The sequence below is a fragment of the Moschus berezovskii genome, chromosome 19 (assembly GCF_049115385.1).
Source record: "Moschus berezovskii isolate FMDL1 chromosome 19, NW_MosBer_1.0, whole genome shotgun sequence".
Taxonomy (NCBI): Eukaryota; Metazoa; Chordata; class Mammalia; order Artiodactyla; family Moschidae; genus Moschus; species Moschus berezovskii.
The window spans coordinates 66,225,968-66,249,322 of record NC_142478.1 but is presented as its reverse complement, the minus strand read 5'-3'; the positions used below and the strand labels follow the sequence as shown (position 1 = coordinate 66,249,322).

The window sequence follows — 23,355 nt, the reverse complement described above, 5'->3', positions numbered from 1 at the left end:
GGGTAGAAAACGGAGACAAGATGGGAAAATAAACGAGTATTTGCAGGCAGAGGCCAACAGACCTTCAGGTGCCACAAGCTCTCGAAACCAGTTATTTTTAACTTGCATTGTTTGTGACCTTAAACATGGATGTAAGTTTTATATTAAAAGTATGCATGTTTTCCAAAAAAGACAGGAATCAGAAGTTGGTTGCAAGGGGTTGGGTGGAGGGAGGAAACTGGCTGCAGACACCAAGAACTTAACTTTCTGAGATGATGGAAATGTCCTTTATCATGCTTGTGATAGGGTATCCATTTATCAAACTCATCAAACCACACTCTTAAATGGGTTGAATTGACTCTTAAATGAGGTATGGTCAAAACACACCTCAATGAATCTAACTTTAAAATATATATGCATTTTAAATTCTCAAAGCATTTCATTAAAATGTAAAGCAAAAACACATGAAACCTAAAGCACAATACTATGTGCTAATCACTCTAGAAACCAGTGCTACCAATTAAACCAGGACTGACAGGCCACGTAAAGAAACTCAGAGCCCACCCCACTCCATACCTACTCCCCCTGTGAAGCAAGAGGCCCAGTCAGAAGACACGAGAGGGCATACATACTGTGAAAATCTTTCTTTTATTACTGTCTCTTGTGGCAAAATAACATTTTATACAAATAAGTCACCTCATTTACTTTGGACACAAAGACAATACAAACCGGAATGAGGAGCTTAGGTGAAGGGGAAAGGGAGGAAGGTCAGATTTGATCACTGACGCTTCTTATATTTGGTGAAAAATAGATTTACGGGGGAAAAAAATAGACTTTCACAAGTTCAACGACTTTACGTGATACTTTGTACAACAATGGGTAAATCCACCTCGACGTTCCGTGACATGGAATGTGAGAAACAGGATGGACGCTTAGGTTCCTTCACGGGTAGAGTGGCGCCCTCTGCAGCAGGGGTCCTCACCCACAGACACTGAGTCTGTGCTGTAATTCTGAGACCGGTCCCCATTCCCCAACCTTACTGACGTCATAGTGACAACGGTCACCAGGAAGAAAGTGACTTTACAGCAAAAAACTAAGAGTACACTGGGAGTACTAAACTAAGAGTATCTAGGGTGGCAAGACACACCAAAGTAAGACACCCAATTGATACACTGGACACAGCCTATTAAGGCCATTCCAGAAATGAGTCCCATTTCAACTAAAAAAACAAGCTGAAGATCCCCCGAGCTACTGCCACGTCAAGACTTTCCAGTCTAAGGAGAGCTCCAAGACCCCCAAATCACTGCCCGTATTTGAGAATCGGGTGGCCCACAGACTATGAGTGCCTTCAGAAGTCCTGCAAAGCCCTGAAAACGTGCGTTCCCTGCAAGACAGCTATGAGCTGACATATGAGGAGAGGGTGACCTACTTTATCCCAGAACTACTTTTCCTTATTTCCTGTTTACTCTTTAGAACATAGAATAAAATAAACCATGGTCTTCTCTGCAGAAGCTAAAAGGGCATCTCAGCCCAAAGGCGCCACAGGAAAAGAAAGGTGCTCTCCCAGGAGCCCTCAGGTCAGGACACGAGACAGGAGAAGGGGCGCAGGCGGCAGGCCCTCTGCCACAGCTGGGTGAGCTGGTCTGCTGAGATGTGCTCCCTCTAGGAGTGGCCTCACTGGTGCCAACTCTGAACGGAGGGAGGATGTGTCTCCCCAGGCAGGCCGTTTCTGTCCTGCCACCCCAGTGCCCACAGGTAACTGCTGCCCGCAGTCCAGACTTCTTAACGCCATGGCCTCCTGATTCAGCTTCTGATGAGTTCAGCTACTTTCAGAGAAAGTATAATTTCCAATTCTCTCCCCAGTTTGGGTACAGAAGGGTGAATTTCAGACTTATCCTAGCTAACACCCCAGATGCTTCTCAAGGTTTCCTGAGTAGCTGGACACAAGAATCTGGAGTCCCAGCTACAGACACCAGACCTTCAAGTGTAGAAGGGGACCAATCCCTATCCTGCCGAGCACAGAGTGGGCACTCGGCTTCACTGTGGTCTCCAGTGAGACTAAGGCAAGCTCCTGGGAACAGGGTGCGGCAGTCTTCAAGCCAGAACACCGGCCTCCTCCTGCCCTCCTCCCAGCAACCGCTAATACTGGAGGTGAGAGACAGCCCACCGGCCCACAAGACGGGGTCTGCCTGGACACGCTCTCCTGAGCAGAGCTCTGGGAAGCTCCAAACAATTTCCTAGATAATAATTAAATATCAAATAGTAGAAACTCTCCCGACTGGGCTTGTCGCAGAGAGAAGGGGTTACTCCAAAGCCCAATGAACACAGATCTGTTGAAGGTGCCCCAGTGAGAGATAGAAGGTGAAGAGGCAGTGCTGATGTCTGTCCACCAGGGACGGGAAGGAGCCATCCCTAAGGCACCTAGATTTGCAGCCGACTCCAGTCCTGGGGCTCATCGGGTCTGGGGTGAGCAGCCTGCCCTGCAGGGAGCCCAGTTTCTTCCTCCCTCGGGGGCTGGGTGCAGGGCCAGCACCCAGGATGAACCAGGGTTCTCTCAGTGAGAAAGTTGCCAGCCTCTGGCACAGCCCAGACTCTGGCCTGGCACAAAGCTCTGGACCAAAGTTCAAGGCCACTCACGCTCTAGAAACCAAACAGGGTGCAACACGGGGCAGCGAAAGGCTAGGTCCACCTGCGGCACAGCGCTGGCCCTCCTCTCCTGGCCCTGCCCAGCCTTTCTCCCCAACACCGGGGAGACGGCGCTCCTGTCAGAGGCACCACGTGCCTAGGCGCTTCCTACTGCAACCTTCCTATAAACACTGAGCCCTGGCCATGGCAACAATCTCATCGGAAGAGCAGGAGTTAGGTCTGGGCACCTAAATCCGCCCAGACAGACAGCGGTAGAGAGCTGAGGCGGGGACAGTCCGTCCAATGAGGGCCTGAGGTAAGTGCAGAGAGACACGTTTTGGAGAACACATGTCTCTGCCAGGCCACCTCACCCCATTTCCCACTTTCCCAACACCGAGACCATTCAGACTAGCGGTCCATAGGACCAGAATCTGCCTTACTTAGGTGGGACCGGCCAGGATGATTCCAGAGCAGTTTCAGTACAAAAGCAGAGGGAACAAGAGCCAGAAGAGCCAAGGGAGCCTGATCAGTACTCAGAGAAGTCTAGCCACACATCACGTACGCTGGGAGCACCCCTGACATTTTATAAAACCTCCCCACAAGAAGCCTAGAAATAAAAAAACCAAAACACAATGAGGGCTGTGCTGGTCTCGAGTGACACTACAGTTCTCAGAGCGAAAACGGACACATTCGATTTCAGGAGAACTCAAAAGGTAGGAGCTAGGAAAAGCAGAGCAAGCTCATCTTCCGTCTGGAAGGAAAACAGGAAGGCACGGCCAGGCTGAAAGCTCGGGGGTGCCCCAAGAGGATCAGCCAAGATCCCGGAAGTCAGACAGGTAAGCGGCTCCCTAGGTTCGGCAGCCTTGCCCACCCCTGCACCTCAACTCCTGGCCCCATCCTCCACTCCACTCCGTTCCAGGTTCTCTCCAGCAGGTTAAGGACTATGCTCAGGCTGAGGTCAGAGTGTGCTGATGGAGGCCCTGCAGGTGAGGGAGGAGTCTCAGCTTCGCAGAGGGCCCCTGAACCTACAGAAGAGCATTCTTTCCCTGGTACAGCTGTGCCTGCAGAGACCCAGGTTCTTCAGGACATCCTGAAGGAGCCGGGAAAATAAACTTTCTATCTGGATTCCAGGAGTCTAAGTTTTACTACCTCTGCGACCTAAGGGGCAGGGGGGAAAGGGAGGAAAAAATACGGGTGGAAACAGACATAGCACTGCTTGGCACCTCTCGTGGAGCACAGGAAACTGCCACCCCGGCCTCAGCTGCCCGGGGCCAGGTTCCAGATATGTGTCGACAGAGCAGCTTCGACCACCTCCATGTGCCAGGACGTCGGGCCCCAGCAAAGCACCTTCCCGTCTGCTCCGGCCACTGCTACTGGCCCCCGTTATAGGCGTAGTCGGCCTTGTTGTGCATTATCAGCTTGTTGTCGACGAAGTAAAAGCTGTCAGAACGGGTCTCATAGGGATTTTCAATCATCAGACGAACTGCAAGTTAGAAGGGAAAAAATGCAAAGAGTTACGTGTGAGTCTGCCCTGTGGGCCAGGTGGGAAAAAACTCAGCATCCCCTCTAAATTCCCAGGTGGCTCAGTGGTAAAGAACCCGCCCGCCAATGCAGGAGACGCAAGAGACGCAGGTCCGATCCCTGGGTCAGGAAGATCCCCGGGAGGAGGAAATGGCAACCTACTCCAGTGTTCTTGCCTAGGAAATCCCAAGGACAGAGGAGCCTGGTGGGGCTACAGTCCATGGGGTTGCAGAGTCAGACATGACTGAGCGCCCACACACAAAAATGCATAAACCAGCCCTTCCTGAAAATGTGAGCATGTGCTATCAGAATAATGAAGTCAGAACAGAGGGAGCCAGGCCTGGAGAGCTGGGGTGACCTGGAACCACAGAGGCCCCCAAACGGTGCATGCCATCCACTTCCACAGCAGGAGGCTACCAGCGCTAGGCCTGGCTCTCCGTGGCCATCATCAGCCTGGTGCTATCAGAACGCCAGGGAGAGGAGCTCGCCCGTCTGCCAACATGCATCAAAGCAGCTGACTGATTGGTGCTTCTGGCCCCCACCTCCAGACATTCTGGTCCAAATTTAGGAAGCAGTGCTTCACTGGGCCCACCCACAGACACCCCTACAACAAAGGAATCCTAGGTGTGCAGGAATGCAGGGGGGCAAGGCGTCTTCTCCAGAGATGGCGCGTGGTGTTAACTTGCCAACAATCCTGCAAAGGCAAGCCTGTCCTGGGACTCAGACTTAATCTTCTGTGTTAAGGCAGCTGCCCCAGGTCTTTAACTATAAATGGAGGCTCAGGGACCTGCGAGCCACCACCCCTGGTTGATTGAGTCAGTGATTGTTGCTACTCTGAATCCTCTGGAGGAAACGCAGTTGGTGACCACAGTTCTCAAAAGGCGTGCTGACTGCTTCAAGTTCGGTAAACTCACCGATGTTATTTAGCTCACATCCAGAGAACTGACCCCCATCCTCTTTTAGCTTATCTGGTTTCAAGAAGAGAAAGTTACATGGCTGGCCTTTGATAAAAAACTTGAAATGCTGTACTTAATCTTCTCTTGCAAGTATCAACATGTTCCAGCCCAGCTTGGGGAGCAGGCTTTAAAAACAGGATCATGATGATAGCGGGTCCAGGTGGCACCCTGCCCACTCCTCATCAACCCTCACTTTACCTGTGAACAGCACTGCTGCACAAGCACAGAACACTTGTCAGAAAACAACACTTTCGAGGATCTGGGACTCTGAGAAAACTTGTCAGTGTATGTAGACCCTTGCCCATAATTCAACTAAACTCCACCACTACTCACAGGATCCCATCGTATCCTCACTGCTCCGGAACAACTGACCCTCACGATCACAGGTGATGCTAATGTGAGAGAGCCAGAGGGAAGCCACAGGACTACACAGCCTGTTCGTCCTCTGTCAGCGAGTCCATCTCCTCCCCGGCCCGGCCTTCCCTGCTCGGTGCCTCCCCCAGGTCTTCCTCCCCGTATCTCTTCCTAAGACCCTGTTTCCACTGTCACTCCTGCTCCCAGACCTCGAACAGCTCACTATTTCTGCCTGATCTATTCTGACAGTTTATCTCATGATCCTTCTACTGGCAGAGAATGAGAAAAAGGTGGTCATCAGATCGAGAATCCCACTCAGCTCAGTTTCATACATAGCTCTGATTAAGGAGGAAGCAACGGGCCAGCGCAATGCTGAGCAGGAACTAGGGTCCAGAACAGTGAGAAACCGGGACTGGCTGTGTATGGAATGGGCGCCCCGGGGGCTCCTCTCATCTCCCTCCATCACACCCTTCCCCGCACAGGCTTCTTCAAGGATGGCTTGTATTAACACCTTCAGAGTCCCATTGCCAGCAGAGCCAGAGTGTGAAACATGAGACAGGAGTGAGAGGAAACGAGAAGCCTGAGGTCAAGTGACTCGAGACCCATCACGTCCCTGTTTCTCTGCTAACGAGATCGCCAGAGCAGATGGATTTCATTTCAAGGTCCACTCCTTCCAAGCTGAAAGATCCAGAACGTTGCACAAGTCGGAGGATACGTACTGACATCCTCAGAAAGTTGGGGAAACTCATAGATATGCTCGCAAGTGTTCCTGCTGCTGGGGATGCAGAAGCCGAAATCAAAGTCAAAATTTTTCAGCAGGCGTTCCCGGAAGTAGTGCCGCTCGATCATCCGGAAGTTTGACACAGGTTTGTCTCCCACGGTGAACTCCACCCTGCGAAACACAATCTCCGTGAGTCCAACTTTGTTGCCTCCTCCCTCCACTAGAGCCAACCCCAACCCAACAGAGGACACTCTTCTCTGTGAACCAGAAGAAGGTGCCCCCCTCAGGAGATGCCGGAACTCACGTGGCGCCCACCGTGCGGAGGCGGAGAAACGCCGGTGTGAACTGGTAGCGGACGAAGCGGCCGGCGCTGACGTCCACATCTCCGCCTGCCTCCCCTTCCTCATCCTCTTCTTCCTCCTGGTCTGAAAGGGCACATGGAAGCCGGCTCAGCAAAGAGCACGACCAATCGGGGGTACCGACACCCACAGCAGGACGGCTGTGCTCATTGAGCACCTGCTGGGATTCCTGGCTCCATCCTGCACACCTCACAGGGTCCTAACAACCCTGAAGGTGTTGTCTTCATTTTATCTCCACTTTACAGACCCAGAGAGGTGAGCTCACAGGTCCAAACTCCCCCCAGTCTTCAATCAAAACCCCAGGGTTCAATCCCTGGTCAGGGAACTAGATCCCACATGCCCCAACTAAGACTCAGAGCAGCCAAAGTAAATTGAACAAATAAATATTTTTTAAAAATTAAAATAACGCTGCCGGGAATTCCCTGGTGGTCCAGTGGTTAGGACTCTGTGGTTCCACTGCAGGGGGCATGGGTTGGATCCCTGGTCAGGGAACTAAGATCCTACAAAGCCACGCGACAGCAAAATATAAATAATGCTGCTACATACAATATCCTGTAATAAACCATAATGGAAAAGAAAATGAAAAAATATATGTGTGTAATTATACACCAGAAACTAACACAACACTGTACATCAACTATATTCTTCTAAAAAAAATTTTTTTTAATGTTGTTGAAAAAATGGAGCCAACACACTTAACTCAATACAAAGCTGCCATGAACCTTCAATTTATAAAAAATACACACTATCTGTGAAGTTCAATAAAGTGAAGTGAGCCTATCCAGGCCCATCAGACTCCAGGCCTATTCTTAAACACGAGGCTATCTGCCTTTTATATAACCTGAGGCCTTGGGCCATGTCCTAATGCTGAAGCATGAAACACCAGCTGGGTACCAGGTCCCTGAGGTGGTCTGTGCTATAGAGACCAGGTCTGCTGCTGATCAAGTTAATGTGCTTGCTGCTAAGCAAAATAACGAGGCTGCAAAAGTTGAAACTATCAAGAAGGCACCCTCAAAGAGTGCAGAAATTTCTGACACAGCAAAGATATATCCTTAGAAATAATTCTGTTATTTAAATGAAAGACAGTGACCTTCAGCTTTGGCGAACTGCACCTCCTTGGATTACTGCCTATTCCAGGCCATACCAGGCCCAACACTCTGACCATCTGGGAAAGGGTGAAGCATGAAGCAGATGGGCCATGAACCAACATGTGGGACCCAAGAAAGACGACGGTCCACACCAGTAATGATGGGCTCTGGTCTAGCCCATTCCTGAACCTAGGAATGAAGGATCTGTAAAAGGAACTAGCAAACATTCTAATGTGAACCAGGAGTTAGCGCCCTCCCTAGTAGCCAGTGTCCAGCAACATCAATTTTTTCCAGGTCTAGGTTGAACAAAGGTACAATAAAAGAGAAGTCTTTTTTAGCATCAAACATCCCAAGAACAGTGGACAACCAGATTGAGTGGGAGTTCAGGGGCAAAGACTCCAGAGGCCCGGCTCCAACTATGGAATTCAAAAAGAAACACAGAGCACATCTTCTCGGGGGTTGGAGTTCATCAGAAAAGTGCTGCAGGAGGGTTCTGGTTCGGCATGAGCCTTAGTGAATCAAGATCCTTAAAGACTGGACGGGCTGAAAATCAAGGTATTTTTACAGTGTCTGATGCTGACCTTCCTGTGACAGTTCAGTTTTGTACTGAAATGACTACTCTCAGTCCTGTCTCATCCAAATCCATACACCGGAAGTAGCCCTGGTGTTCCCTGGGTCCTGGGAACATCTTAACATCACAAGGACAGGAAGCTTAGAAATGCAAATGGTACAGACCCAGGAAACTAGGTGGCCCTGACCCTCCCAATACAAGATAAGTACCTACAAGCTCGAGCCTTTAGTGCACTGGTCAGTCCAGGATTACAGCAGCAATCTCAAGTGGGGTCAGGAGACGGATGCCTAGTCTTGGCTGAAACTTTTTCATGAGAGCCTTTGACTTACTTGGTTACTAACAGCTGTCTTACCAAACTTGCAGGCTCTTTCTGAATAGCAAATAGATGCGAAAAGCTTGGCAAAAAGAGTCATTAACATAGACTATGGCTTCAACTCCGGACTATCTGGGCTGGTGTTCTAAAAACAAACTCCAGGGGGTGCTCAATCCCCAGTGACATGTTCCCCAGACCTACACGTGGTGCCCTAGTCAGAAATGAAGTGCCCTGGAGCCGCATCACAAGCACAAGCAGTGTTCATTCAAGACTAAATGAAGGGGCCGCAAGCAAACGAGTTCACAGGCCTGGGCCTTCTAGTCATCCAGAGAATGCTGGAGATTAAAATCCAAACGGACTAACTGGGGAATCTGAGACACTAGTCAATGGAAAGGGCATAAGAAGAGAAAGAGACTGCCTCATGACGTGGACTGGAAGCCTCCCTATCGCCCTTCCAGAGCGTCCCTAGGACTCAAGGCTCAGGCAGGCTTTCCTCATTATACTTTCATTTCAAGGATTCCTTCCTAAGTGGAAGTGACATGGTCAGATCAAAGAGCATGGGACCTTAGAAAAGTCACTTGGAAATTCTGGGCCTCAGTTTCCAGATATCCTTTTCATTATAGGGGACTGGAATGCAAAGGTAGGAAGTCAAGAAACACCTGGAGTAACCGGCAAATTTGGCCTTGGAGCACGGAATGAAGCAGGGCAAACGCTAATAGTTTTGCCAAGAGAACGCACTGGTCATAGCAAACACCCTCTTCCAACAACACAAGAGAAGACTCTACACATGGACATCACCAGATGGTCAACACCGAAATCAGACTGATTATATTCTTTGCAGCCAAAGATGGAGAAGCTGTATACAGTTAGCAAAAACAAGACCAGGAGCTGACTGTGGCTCAGATCATGAACTCCTTATTGCCAAATTCAGACTTAATTTGAAGAAAGTAGGGAAAACCACTAGACCATTCAGATATGACCTAAATCAAATCCCTTATAATTATACAGTGGAAGTGAGAAATAGATTTAAGGGTCTATATCTGATCGATAGAGTGCCTGATGAACTCTGGATGGAGGTTCGTGACATTGTACAGGAGACAGGGACCAAGACCATCCCCATGGAAAATAAATGCAAAAAAGCAAAATGGCTGTCTGAGGAGGCCTTACAAATAGCTGTGAAAAGAAGAGAAGCGAAAAGCAAAGGAAGGAAAGATATAAGCATCTGAATGCAGAGTTCCAAAGAATAGCAAGGAGAGATAAGAAAGCCTTCCTCAGTGATCAATGCAAACAAATAGAGGAAAACAACAGAATAGGAAAAACAAGAGATATTTTCAAGAAAATTAGAGATATCAAGAGAACATTTCATGCAAAGATGGGCTTGATAAAGGACAGAAATGGTATGGACCTAACACAAGCAGAAGATATTAAGAAGAGGGGGCAAGAATACACAGAAGAGCTGTACAAAAAAGATCTTCACGAAGAAGATAATCACGATGGTGTGATCACTCACCTGGAGCCAGACATCTTGGAATGTGAAGTCAAGTGGGCCTTAGAGAGCATCACGACGAACAAAGCTAGTGGAGGTGATGGAATTCCAATTGAGCTATTTCAAATCCTGAAAGATGATGCTGTGAAAGTGCTGCACTCAATATGACAGCAAATTTGGAAAACTCAGCAATGGCCACAGAACTGGAAAAGGTCAGTCTTCATTCCAATCCCAAAGAAAGGGAATTCCAAAGAATGCTCAAACTACCGCACAATTGCACTCATCTCACACGCTAGTAAAGTCATGCTCAAAATTCTCCAAGCTAGGCTTCAGCAATATGTGAATTGTGAACTTCCGGATGTTCAAGCAGGTTTTAGAAAAGGCAGAGGAACCAGAGATCAAATTGTCAACATCCGCTGGATCATGGAGAAAGCAAGAGAGTTCCAGAAAAACATCTATTTCTGCTTCATTGACTATGCCAAAGCCTTTGACTGTGTGGATCACAATAAACTGTGGAACATTCTGAAAGAGATGGGAATACCAGACCACCTGACCTGCCTCTTGAGAAACCTGTATGCAGGTCAGGAAGCAACAGTTAGAACTGGACATGGAACAACAAACTGGTTCCAAATAGGAAAAGGAGCATGTCAAGGTTGTATATTGTCACCCTGCTTATTTAACTTATATGCAGAGTACTTCATGAGGAACGCTGGGCTGGAAGAAGCACAAGCTGGAATCAAGATTGCTGGGAGAAATATCAATAATCTCAGATATGCAGATGACACCACCCTTATGGCAAAAAGTGAAAAGGAACTCAAAGGCCTCTTGATGAAAGTGAAGAGGAGGACACGAGAGACGCCGGGCTCCGGTGCGCAGCGCAACCGACCACGTGCAGAATCGTGGCTGAGAGGAGCTACCCCGCGCCCAGGGTTAGGGCGGTGGCTGAGAGGAGCTGTACCACGTTCAGGAGGCGGTGGCTGCTTGGGCACCGGAGGGCCAAGAGGAGCTGATCCACATTCAAAGCAGGAGGGGTGGCCTTGAGGAGATACCCCTCGTCCAAGGTAAGGTACAGCGGCTGCGCCTTGCTGGAGCAGATGGGAAGAGATACTCCACGACCAAGTGGAATATAAGAATCCAGTGTTCTGGGGAGGAAGGAACAAGATGGCGGAGGGCTAAGAAGGCGAGACCACTTTCTCCCCCACAAATTCATCAAAAGAACATTTGAACGCAGAGTAAAGTCCACAAAACAACTTCTGAATACTGGCAGAGGACATCAGGCTCCCAGAAAAGCAGCCCACTGTCTTCTAAAGGAGAGAGAAGAAATCCAGCTCCACCCACCAGAACACCGACACATGCTTCCCTAACCAGGGAACCCGGACAAGTCACCCGTCCAACCCCACACACAGCGAAGAAACTACATAATAAAGAGAACTCCACAAACTGCAAGAAGAGGGAAAGGCCACCCCAAGCAAAGCAATATAAGCAAGATGAAGAGGCAGAGAAATACCCAGCAAGTAAAGGAACAAGATAATTGCCCACCAACACAAACAAAAGAAGAAGATATAAGGAATTTACCTGATAAAGAATTTCAAATTTTGATGGTGAAAATGAATCAAAATCTTGAAAGCAAAATGGAGTTACAGATAAATAACCTGGAGAAAAGGATTGAGAAGATGGAAGAAAGATTTAATAAGGACTTAGAAGAAATAAAAAAGAGTCAATATACAATGAATAATGCAATAGATGAGATCAGAAACACTCTGGAGGGAACAAACAGTAGAATAACAGAGGCAGAAGACAGGATAAGCGAACTAGAAGATAGAATTGTAGAAATAAATGAAACAGAGAGGAAAAAAGAAAAACGAATTAAAAGAAATGAGGACAATATTAGAGACCTCTGGGACAATGTTAAACGCTCCAACATTCGAATCATAGGAGTCCCAGAAGAAGAAGACAAAAAGAAAGACCATGAGAGAATACTTGAGATATTAGTTGAAAACTTCCCTAAAATGGGGAAAGAAATAATCACCCAAGTCCAAGAAACCCAGAGAGTCCCCAACAGGATAAACCCAAGGCGAAATACTCCAAGACACATATTTATCAAATTAACAAAGATCAAACACAAAGAACAAATATTAAAAGCAGCAAGGGAAAAGCAGCAAATAACACATAAGGGGATTCCCATAAGGATAACAGCTGATCTTTCAACAGAAACTCTTCAGGCCAGAAGGGAATGGCAAGACATACTTAAAGTGATGAAAGAAAATACCCTACAGCCCAGATTACTATACCCAGCAAGGATCTCATTCAAATATGAAGGAGAAATCAAAAGCTTTACAGACAAGCAAAAGCTGAGGGAATTCAGCATCACCAAACCAGCTCTCCAACAAATGCTAAAGGATCTTCTATAGACAGGAAACACAGAAAGAGTGTATAAACTTGAACCCAAAGCAATAAAGAAAATGGCTACGGGATCGTACTTATCAATAATTACCTTAAACGTAAATGGGTTGAAATTTTCAAAAAGGCTAGGAAACAATTCTCATAGCCATCAATAGTTCAGTGTTGAGTTCATGAATAGTTTTTAAAGTTTGGGACAAACTGTAGTATTTGCTATTTGAAGTACTATTTGTAATTGGCATATTACGATGTAACATTGGTCTTCATTTCCAACTTAAAACGCCTAAAAATGCCTAACAGGTTTTTAGATTTGTGAATTTTAGTTGAAATGTATTTTACAATGTTACTAAACCTGCAGAAATATTGAAATATTTCAGAGAACTTATTCACTGTACATTTAATTTACTTTATTTATAAAAGTTATGAACTGTAGAAAGTTTTACTTGTTGGGTCAAATGCTTGTTGCTTCAAATGCTTGTTGCATTTGAAGTGCTAGTTACAAGAAAATCAAATACCTTCAATGTATAAATGCTATTAAGTTTTTAAAGGACTCTGGAGTATAAGTTTGTTTAAAGAAATTTAGTCTGTTCAACTTGAAAAAAAAATAAAAATTGGATTCTTTGATTTAAAAAAAAAAAAAAGAAAGTGAAAGAGGAGAGTGAAAAGGTTGGCTTGAAGCTCAACATTCAGAAAACGAAGATCATGGCATCTGGTCCCATCACTTCATGGGAAATAGATGAGGAGACAGTGGAAACAGTGTCAGACTTCATTTTTTTGGGCTCCAAAATCACTGCAGATGCTGATTGCAGCCAGGAAATTAAAAGATGCTTACTCCTTGGAAGGAAAGTTATGACCAACCTAGATAGTATATTAAAAAGCAGAGACATTACTTTGCCAACCAAGGTCCATCTAGTCAAGGCTATGGTTTTTCCCGTGGTCATGTATGGATGTGAGAGTTGGACTGTGAAGAAAGCTGATCACCGAAGAATTGAAGCTTTGAATTGTGGTGCTGGAGAAGACTCTTGAGAGTCCCTTGGACTGCAAGGAGATCCAAGCAGTCCATTCTAGAGGAGATCAATCCTGGGTGTTCATTGGAAGGACTTATGCTAAAGCTGAAACTCCAGTACTTTGGCCACCTCATGCGACGCGCTGACTCACTGGAAAAGGGTCTGATGCTGGGAGGGACTGGGGGTAGGAGGAGACGGGGATGACAGAGAATGAGATGGCTGGATGGCATCACCGACTCAGTGGACATGAGTTTGAGTGAACTCCGGGAGTTGGTGATGGACAGGGAGGCCTGGCATGCTGTGGTTCATGGGGTCGCAAAGAGTCGGACACGACTGAGCGACTGAACTGAACTGAAGATAAGGATAATAACCCCTCACAGAGGTGTGAGGATTCCATGAGCTAACTTAAACAGAAAGCTGTGGAACGGTTAACCAGTGCAGAGTAAATACTCAACAAGCACAGCTTCAAGCCCGCAGGCCAGGCTTTAGGAGGAGGCTCAGAGGCAGGCCTTGCTGGCATCCATGACACAGGATGCTATGGCACACAAAAACTCAAGCCTCAAAGACTCTTTGCTCCAACGGTCAACTGGCTACTGTTGATACGATACTGAGACCTACCTGAAACACAAGGTTTGGCAATCTCAAAAAGCACTGTCCCTGTCTCCAAATCTCGAATTTTGAAGCGGGTAAAATCAATACTGTAGACGTTGTCTTCGGGTTTACATAAATAATCTGAAAATGAGAGAAAGAGAGACCAATGCTGTTAAATAATCCTCCAAAACTACCATTTCTTTCTCAAGTTGTGACACAAACTCGGGCTGTTTTTTTCTTATATAATTCACTTAAAATACACCCCAAAACTTCCTCTTACGTTATAGGCAAAAGTTGCGTGGAGAGAATTATGGGATCCAATAAAGGAGAAAAGTGCACAGACTTGGTTTCGATGGAAGATTATCGTATAACACTTAGAAACAGGGATGGTAGAGGGGAATGTCTCTGAAAACACTTCAAAAAAGACCTACAAACCTTTCATCAGAAGTCACAACACAACAGAACTTTTTTAGAAATCCATTTCAAAACATTTATGCTGACCTAAAAGTCAGATGTGACTAAGCGAGCACACACACACACACACACACGCAATGGTGAACATGGTGCATGCTTGCTGAGCGTTATCACAAAGCAGAGATCAGACAACTTTCTCTGTAAAGGGTCAGAAAATGAGTAATTTAGTTTTTAAGGCCACACAGTCACTATCACAACTACTCAATTCCATCACTGTAGCACAAACGCAGTCACAAAACTATTTACAGACAAAGAAATACAAATTTTACATAACCATGTGTCCCAAGAGATTTTTTCCCCCAACCATTTGAAAAGGTAATGGGCTACACAAAACCAGGTGGTGGGCCATGCCCACCCAGCTGGCAGGACAGATTTGCTGGAGAGGGCATGAGACCAAAGGGAAATGGAGCCTCCAATAGCTTCATCTGTTAATCAAGACAGTACTGACCAAAGATGATTTCATTTCTTTCTTTCCACCATGACTCCTAAGAGCATTTTCTCCACAGTTCACTTTGGTACTTTATCTTATACTGCCTGCTGTGTTCGCTGGTTCATGTTTTACAAGTTGACTCTCCGATAAGATGGCAAAATTGAGAGCAACTGATTATTCCATAACTTCCCAAGGTGCTGATATTGGTTCTGCACCTTTACAGGGGCCTCAATAAATACCCTGCTGAACGGAACAGACTTTAAGAAAAGTAACAAAATCCAGAGGTCACCAAGCTGACTTATGACTTTCTCCAAGAAGCTGCGGAGGTGTTCTGAAGCAACGCTCAAGTTCCTACACAGGGCCTGAGTGCCCTCTGAGCAGGCCACTTAGCATCAGCACTAGCAGCAGGATTCACCCTTGCTTCAGGAGAAAGCAGGAGGTGAGAAAAGGTGAGGTGCTGAGCATTTCCATACTTTCAGAACCCCTGGTGATAACTGGGTCAGAACAGGAGCAGCTTTTTCACAATGTTTCTATGAAACAGAATAGCAAGACCTTCTAAAGACTCACTCAGGTGTGCAAAGGATAGTCCCGAGCCAAACAGTGATTGACAATGGACACATGAAGATACTCAGAATCAAATTAAAACGTCTTGGAAGATGGGAATTCCATTTCACACAGGTTGAACCAAGGCCCATCCCCTCAAACTGCCATCCTCAAAACACTGGGGTGGCCTCCAGCTTCCTGAGGGCCACCTGAGCTGCCGACTTGTAAAGCAAATCAACAGATTAAAGGAGAGCAGCCTTAATCCATCAAGCTGGTGCTGAGGCTTCAAAGTGACAAGTCTAGAGGATGGGGCAAGTGGGTGGGCTGGGCAAGCAGGATCTAACCTATGGACTGGAAACTCAGCAAGAGAAAGGGCATCAAGTCAGAGGGCCGCCTGAAAAGAACAGGAAGAGGGAGGAGAACCAGGCCGGGAGCCTCCCTCTCTGACTTGATACCCTTTCTCTTCCATCAATAAAAGGTGTAAAACCGTTGCATTCTATGCAAGAAATGCTTCAATCACCAGAACAAGTGTCAAAAGCAGGATTCACATTTCGGTTTTATACGTGGAACTGAAACTTTATTAATATATACATACAAATGCGGCAGGAAACGCCGCGGCAATGGACTTAAAAAGAGCCCACCTGCACACAAAGAGGGCAACGCCTGGGACCCAAAAGAGGCAGGGAGCCAAGGCAGGCTGGAACGAGGCGAGGAGGTCCGGGGGACCGGAGTGGAGGGAAACACGGAGAAACCAGGTAGGGGTCTGGGCTGGCAGAGGGCAGCAGAAGCTGGCTCAGGTCGAGGGGGCCAAGCTGAGCAGGAACTTCACTGATGCAGGGAGCTGGGGGCTGCGGGAGTCGGGGGGAGGCAGCGCCCCACTTGCCAGAGTCAGGAGGAGCTAGTTAAGAAGCCAAGACGGGGTCCGTCCCCACCCAAAGAGATCCAGCTGAGGAGCAGAACGGTCGGCCGGGCCTGACGGCCCAACCGGAACGGGCCACAGGGAAGCCTGGCGTGGCCGCAGTCAGGGGCGGGCAGTCGAGCTCAAGGGGACCCATCCCAACCGGGTGGAGGTGAGGGCGGGGAGCGCCGACTCGGCCGGGCGGAGCAGCGGGCAGCAAGGCCTGGCCAGTCGGGGGCGCCTGGGTGGACGCCCTGGGCCAGCCGAGCGGCGAGCGGCCGGCTCCGCGGAAGGCGACTCGGGGCCCGGGGGCCCGGGGGCCCGGCGCCGAGGGGAGGACGCGGCCGGCCCCGCACTCACTCTCGGTGACCCGGCTGAGACGCAGGACGTGCTCAGGCCGGATGGTGTCCAGAGCCAGCAGCTCCTGCTCCGTGACCGCTGCCCCGATGCCGTCGTCTGCCGCGTGGTGGGGCGCCTGCCGCCGCGCCTTGAGCCTGTTCAGGACGCCGCCGCCCGCCTTCTTCTTCTCTTCCTTGCCAGTTACCAGCCCCCCAGGCCCAACAGCCGACCCCAAGGCCGCGGCCTTCGAATTCGACCCGCTCATCGCTCCGCCGCCAAGATGGCCGCCGCCCCCGCAGCGCCGTAACTATGGAGAGAGGGGGCGGGGCGGGGCGGGGCCGGGAGCTGGGGGCGGGGCCGAGGTGGGCGGGGCCTGCGAGCCGAGTAGCAGGCGCCCTCCCACACTCCAGCGCTGGTCCCGCCAGGTGGGCCGCCACCGTAGTACTCCAGACTCTCCACTTGGTCCCCGAAGTCACCCCAAACATCTAACATATATATTTCGTACGGTCAAATGACTTTCTAGCGCATAAAATGTAAACAAGGCATCTTGAGAAAATGTTTTCATCTGCAGTCTAGAAGGTGAGTTAAGACTGTGTTTGCTGTGCAAAAGCAGCTTTCTGATTAGATTGCCATTCTTAAACCCTACTGCGTCAGGCTTTGGGCTAGGCATTGAACTAGGCTACAAGGAATATAAGAATATGAAAGGGGGCAGGGATTGAGTCTGCTGTAGTCACCACTGTATTTGGGCAGCCTATAAAGAAAGCTGCGGAGAAGGCAATGGCAAGCCACTCCAGTACTCTTGCCTAGAAAATCCCATGGATGGAGGAGCCTGGTGGGCTGCAGTCCGTGGGGTCGCTAAGGGTCGGACACGACTGAGCGACTTCACTTTCACTTTTCACTTTCCACTTTTACACATTGGAGAAGGAAATGGCAACCCACTCCAGTGTCCTTGCCTGGAGAATCCCAGGGACAGGGGAGCCTGGTGGGCTTCCGTCTATGGGGTCACACAGAGTCGGACACGACTGAAGTGACGCAGCAGCAGCAGCAGCAGCATAAAGAAAGCTGAGCACCAAAGAATTGATGCTTTTGAACTGTGGTGTTGGAGAAGACTCTTGAGAGTCCCTTGGACTGCAAGGAGATCCAACCAGTCCATCCTAAAGGAAATCAGTCCTGAGTGTTCATTGGAAGGACTGATGCTAAAGCTGAAACTCCAATACTTTGGCCACCTGACGTGAAGAACTGACTCATTTGAAAAGACCCTGATGCTGGGAAAGATTGAGGGCAGGAAGAGAAGGGGACGACAGAGGATGAGATGGTTGGATGGTTTCACCAACTCAATGGATGTGAGTCTGAGTAAACTCCAGGAGTTGGTGATGGACAGGGAGGCCTGGCAGCTGAGGTCCATGGGGTGGCAAAATGTCGGACACAACTGAGGGACTGAACTGAACTGAGCTAATGCCTGTTGTTCAGTGGCTAAGTCATATCTCTCTGAGACCCCATGGACTGCAGCACTCCAGGCTTTCCTGTCTTTCTCTGCCTTCCGGAGTTTGCTCAAACTCATATCCATTGATTTGGATGCTCCAACCATCTCATCCTCTGTCGCCCCCTTCCCCTGCCCTCAGTCTTTCCCACCTCAGGGTCTTTTCCAATGAGTCCACTCTTCGCATCAGGTGGCCAAAGTATTCAAGCTTCAGATTCAGTCTTTCCAACAAATATTCAGGGTTGATTTCCTTTAGGATAGGCTGGTTTCCTCTCCTTGCTAAGCGATTCTCAAGAGTCTTTTCCACGGCACAATTTGAAAGCGCCTGGTGCTCAGTAAAGGCTGACTGCCAGTGAATGAGAGATTGAAGGCAGGCTGTGGAAGCGCTCCCACTTTGTTGGGGAGGACTGTGAGGTACATACTCCACTGCACGGCCCCTCCTCTTGCCCAGCCTAGTGTGAATGAACTAGAAGACAAACCAGACTGCTCACTGTAGCAGCGGAGGCGCTACCAGAGTACACAGGAGAGGTCTGGGGGGCGGGAGAGAGGCTGCAGGGGTAACGTCTGCACTGACAAGTGGAAATTCACCGTTATGTCAACTGCAGGTGAGTGGGGGGGGACGCTGCCCTCTTACACCCCGAGTGGCTCCTTTGCTCGAGTCAGGATCCACTCTTCTGTGTTGGGAGGCCCCCGGCCTGAGTGTTGCAAAATGTGTCTGCAAGGCTGATGTCACCTGTTAGGCTCAGGCCAAAGTGAAGCTCTACCCATCTCTCTACGGTTAGCCTCAAAAGACTGGACTTATGCAGGACTTGCTGGGTCCTCTCACCTGATATGAGGGGTTTGGGAGCGGCTGATAAGCCTCATCTGGTTTCTGGATAAAATCCAAACCTGACCCCACCTCAGTTGCCCAGCAGGGTGAAACAGTATGTGGTCAAGTTCATATCAAAACACTGTCCTGTCTTGGAGAGATTACCCACCCCCACCCCCGCCCCCTACCCCGGGTGGGACTTCTCAAACTGTTCAGGGAATTGTAAGATGTGTACAGAGAATTAAGCTCTTTCCCTTTGCAATTCTTTTTAAATTACTCAGCAGTAAGTACCTACTGAAGAATTTCCCGAACTATTAATATGCTACTTGATTGCGAATCTCTAAGATGGTGATGGGCGGGGTGGGGGTGAGCATACAGCCATTTCCCACAATCACTTGCTCCATGAATCTTTGTTCTCGGAGCACCAGAACTCGAGTTACCTGGATCCCGGCTTTTCTCTTTTTAGGAATGATGACAAGCGTGTTGACCACTTTACTTGCAATTCCACGTCCAGGAATTTAGCGGATATTTATTCACAAAGATGTGGGACCATTCTAACACTGAAAAGTTCCAGTAAGTTACAGTTGCATCTATTCATGTCATACAGCTGTTAAAAAGAATGAGATCCGTCTCCATGTACTAGTATGGAGAGACCTCAAAGATAGATTAAATTTGTGGGGGGAGGTGGACAAGGCATATAATCCCATTCACTTAAAATTTAAAAGTACATGAATATTTGTACGTGACTGCAATGGAAGGGGTTTGGATATAATGTATTAAGTGAGGTTCCCATTGGGGAGCAGAGTATTAGAAGGGACTGAAGGGGGATATATTCTCTTTCAACACTCTTGAGCTGCTTCTATGCTATTTTATCACAACAAGCACATGATCACGGGCTGCTTGTTTACTTTGAAATAAATAACTTTGGATCTGTGTCTAGAAGGTAGATTCTAAGTCAAAGTAGCCTTATTATCTCTTAAAAACTTGAAAGCTACCTCAGACTGGATCACTTTTTTTTGTTCAAAAAGAAATTTAAATAAATACTGCCATATATGGGAGCTGAGGCCTGTACTCTCTCTGATCACTAACTGTTAACTGTGGTTAAAAAGATTATGTCTTTAGGAGAATAGCAAGCACACCAAAAAGAAAGAAAAAAATATCTGTAATTATTCCTTTTTAAAAAGGAGCTGGAAAAATCAGGGCTGTAAACTCCAATCGGCCTCTCCTCACCAAATCTTCCTAACGTATGTCAAAAGGCTCTTAAATAAAAAGTGTTTTTGAAAAGTACATCTTCTCATTCCGTTTGGTGGAAAAAAAGAAAACAGAGATTTATTGCATTAAACAACAGCCCCTGTGAGTGGAGAGGCTGACCTCCCTTTCGCCCCAACTCTTCAGGTCTCTCTCCTTCAGCTGGTTTAGTTTCTTCCCTGTGAGAGGTGTGACAGTGGCTGTTTTCCAGGACAGTGTCAGAGTTGCCAGGCAGGTGGGGCCCAGAGCTGGTGCAGCCAAGGTAAGCAGGACATCACAGGGCTTTTTTCTGCTGAGACAGGGAAGTTCAGTCCTCCTTCCTGCTGCCTTCCTGAGGTGGCATCCATTGAGTCAGCGGGTCGTGGCTGGGACTGCAGGCGGGCCTTGTGGTCTGGGAAACTGAGAGCTAGTAATTTCCCTAGTACCCAAGTCACTTCTCTCCCCGGCTGAGGGCTCTTTTTTTTTTTTTTAAAGTATTCATTTATTATTACTTTTATCCCACCTGCTTCCAAAAAAGATTTGTGGTATATTCCAAAGTCATACAGCACAGGACTGGTGGGCGGACATTCGTGTAGTCTTCTTGAGGGCAGAAATTTCAACATTTTAAGTGCATATATTGATTTTGGTTTTGGTTTTGGCTGTACCACATGGCACACAGGATCTTAGTTTCCCAACCAGGGATCGAACCTGCAGTCCCTGCAGTGGAACTAAGGAGTCTTAACCGTGTACTGTTTGCATATACTGTTTTCAATAATTCCTTAATGGAATTCTAAAGGCACATTTGCACATGTGCAAAATAAATACATATGTAAATATGTGTATGCATGCATGCTCAGTCACTTCAGTCGTGTCTGTTTGTGACTCCATGGACTGTGTATGTACATATCAATATATATAAATACATATAAAATGGAAGATATACACCAAACATAATACACTTGTATTATCCTCTAGGGATTAAAGAGGTAGGGCTGAGACAGATGCATCTTTTTCACATCCTGTACCCCATATAAAATTTTTAAATGTACTTTTGCACTTTGTATCACTAAGCCTTCAAAGGTTACGTTTCTTTCTCAGAGAAAATAATAATATAATAAACCTCTGTGTAACCAACACCCAGCTTCCTCAGTTATCTACCCTCAAAAGGTTCCTTCTTAAAAATAGTACATCATGTTTTATGTCCCTGGATATGTTCCAGTGTATCCTGGTTTACAGTCTATAGGAACTTGAATACCGTATAAAATCTCAGTTACGTGGAACTGGTTCATAGTGCTTTTCAAGTCTACTATATCCTTCTACTTCTCTGTATATTCATTCTACTCATTTTTTAGAGTTTGATATTGAAACACCAACTAAAAATCTTAAATTTATCTACTTAAAAAGATAACTGTAATATATAGAACTATATGTAACCTTGTTCTGTATTTTCCAAGTTTCCTGTGAATGTTTTATCATACTTTCATAATTTAAAAAATAAAAAAATTTTAATGATAAAATAAAACCCCATCTCAAAAAAAAAAGTAATACATCATGATGTTAAAAGAACACAGGGTAGGTCACGTATGCCCTCTGAGCCTTTGTTTTCTTATTTACACATCAGGCCAGTGACTGGTCTTTCCTGGGGTTGACAGGAGATGAAAACAGCAACGAAAAGCACTCTGCTGGTGCCAGGGAGAGTGTCTCATGAACAGTCGCTATGGCAATACATCTAAGTGCCCACTTTCCCCACAACCCTTCTGCTGAAGGCTGGCACCCTGGGCAGGGAGAAGCCATGAGCTGGATGGGAGAGTGCAGTGCAATGACTGAAAGAGCAGTCAAGTCAGCACAGAAACGAGAAGCGCTGGGGACCAACATTTAAGCAGATGGGAGGTCAAGTAGAAGCCATGAGAAAACCCAGGAGAGGGGCTTCCCTGGCGATCCAGTGGTTAAGACTTGGCACTTCCAAGGCAGGGGGCTCAGGTTCAAACCCTGGTCAGGGAACTAAGATCCCACGTGCCTCAGGGCCAAAAAAAAAGAAAACCCAGGAGAAGGAGTCTTAAGGCCCAAGCCAAAAAACAAGTGGGTTTGTTTTTCACTAATATAAGTGGTTAACAACAAACAAAACTAAGACTCTTGGGCCAATTAACCGCGGTGAGGTACCTACCATTTCCGGTTGCTAGAGAGCAGAGGCCCGCCTGCTCCAGACCTCCGTGCATCGCTTCTGTTCTGCCTTGACCTCTCACCATTGCTATGGCAACAGGCATTCCAGTAAATGTTGGAAAAACTCTTTCTTTCTTCCTCTATGGGGGCGGTAAAGGGGCGTGGGGTACTAAGTATGGAGAAAGGTCCGACACATTGGCTCCAGCCAACCGGGAGCCTGATTTCCTTAGCGAGATTAAGATCTGGACCCAAGAGTGGTTTAACCCAACCCCCAGCACTTGGCCTAAGACCTTCTGTCAGACAATTTCCCTCCCTGTGAGTCCCTAGAGTAGGGCTTCTTCAGGTCTCTTCCCCATTTGGCAGCTCACGCGAAGCTACTTGAAATAGTAACAGCCAAGTCTAAATTAGTCAAGAAGTCTAGTTATGGGTGGGCTCAAGCTAAGAATGAGGCTCTGTGGGCCTCCTGGCTTATTTGAGCCCTGAGAACAGACTCCATCAACAGTGGTTTCATTCTTGGAGCCGAGCGCTGAATTCTGCCCTTTAAGGGATAACTGAGGGGAGGCAGGCCACGCTCTCCCTCCCTCTCCCCACACCAGCAGCCTCGGGTCCTGCTTGGAGAAACACAGAACATGGCATCAGGGGGGTTATGGAAGGCCAGAGTCATGGTCAAGAGTGAGAGTCCTGGTGTAAAACCTCAGCCCTGCCTTTTGCCGGCTTTGTGACCTGCAAGTCACTTCACCTCTTAAAGGTGAACACCAACTCGTTTGTTAAAGATTAAACAGATCAACGTTTGCTGAAGTGCTGGGCCTTCTTCCAGGCCCATTTCAAAGGCTCAGACAAAGGTATCTGTAATGATTATTCCTATAGCCTTAACAAGATCATGGGCTTTGCAGCCAGACAGACTGGGTTTGAATCCTGGCTTGACCATTTACTGACTAGTCTGGGGTAAATGTCTGAAGTTTTTTGAGCTTCGTGTTTCTGAGCTTGTCAACACTGACAGCACACCAGAAGAGGAGAAAGCAGAG

At 47.5% G+C, this 23,355-nt stretch overlaps 1 protein-coding gene across 1 annotated transcript; it reads right to left on the bottom strand.

Annotated features, from left to right (window-relative positions):
- Nucleotides 1–608: 608 nt before the first annotated feature.
- UNC119B (unc-119 lipid binding chaperone B) lies at nucleotides 609–16,946 on the bottom strand. The gene is made up of 5 exons (XM_055405109.2): nucleotides 16,677–16,946; nucleotides 13,999–14,112; nucleotides 6,461–6,581; nucleotides 6,155–6,327; nucleotides 609–4,087 (listed from the first exon to the last, which is right to left on the bottom strand). The coding sequence occupies exons 1-5, from the start codon at nucleotides 16,918–16,920 to the stop codon at nucleotides 3,975–3,977; spliced, it is 765 nt and encodes a 254-aa protein (XP_055261084.1). The 5' UTR covers nucleotides 16,921–16,946; the 3' UTR covers nucleotides 609–3,974.
- Nucleotides 16,947–23,355: the final 6,409 nt, after the last annotated feature.

Excerpts from the sequence above, each read along its gene's own strand:
- UNC119B (XM_055405109.2), bottom strand. The coding sequence starts at position 16,920 with ATGAGCGGGTCGAATTCGAAGGCCGCGGCCTTGGGGTCGGCTGTTGGG. Across the intron at positions 6,582-13,998 it reads TGCCAAACCTTGTGTTTCAG|ACCAGGAGGAAGAAGAGGAT; the intron begins GTAGGTCTCAGT and ends GTGCCCTTTCAG. Across the intron at positions 6,328-6,460 it reads CTCCGCACGGTGGGCGCCAC|GGTGGAGTTCACCGTGGGAG; the intron begins GTGAGTTCCGGC and ends TGTGTTTCGCAG.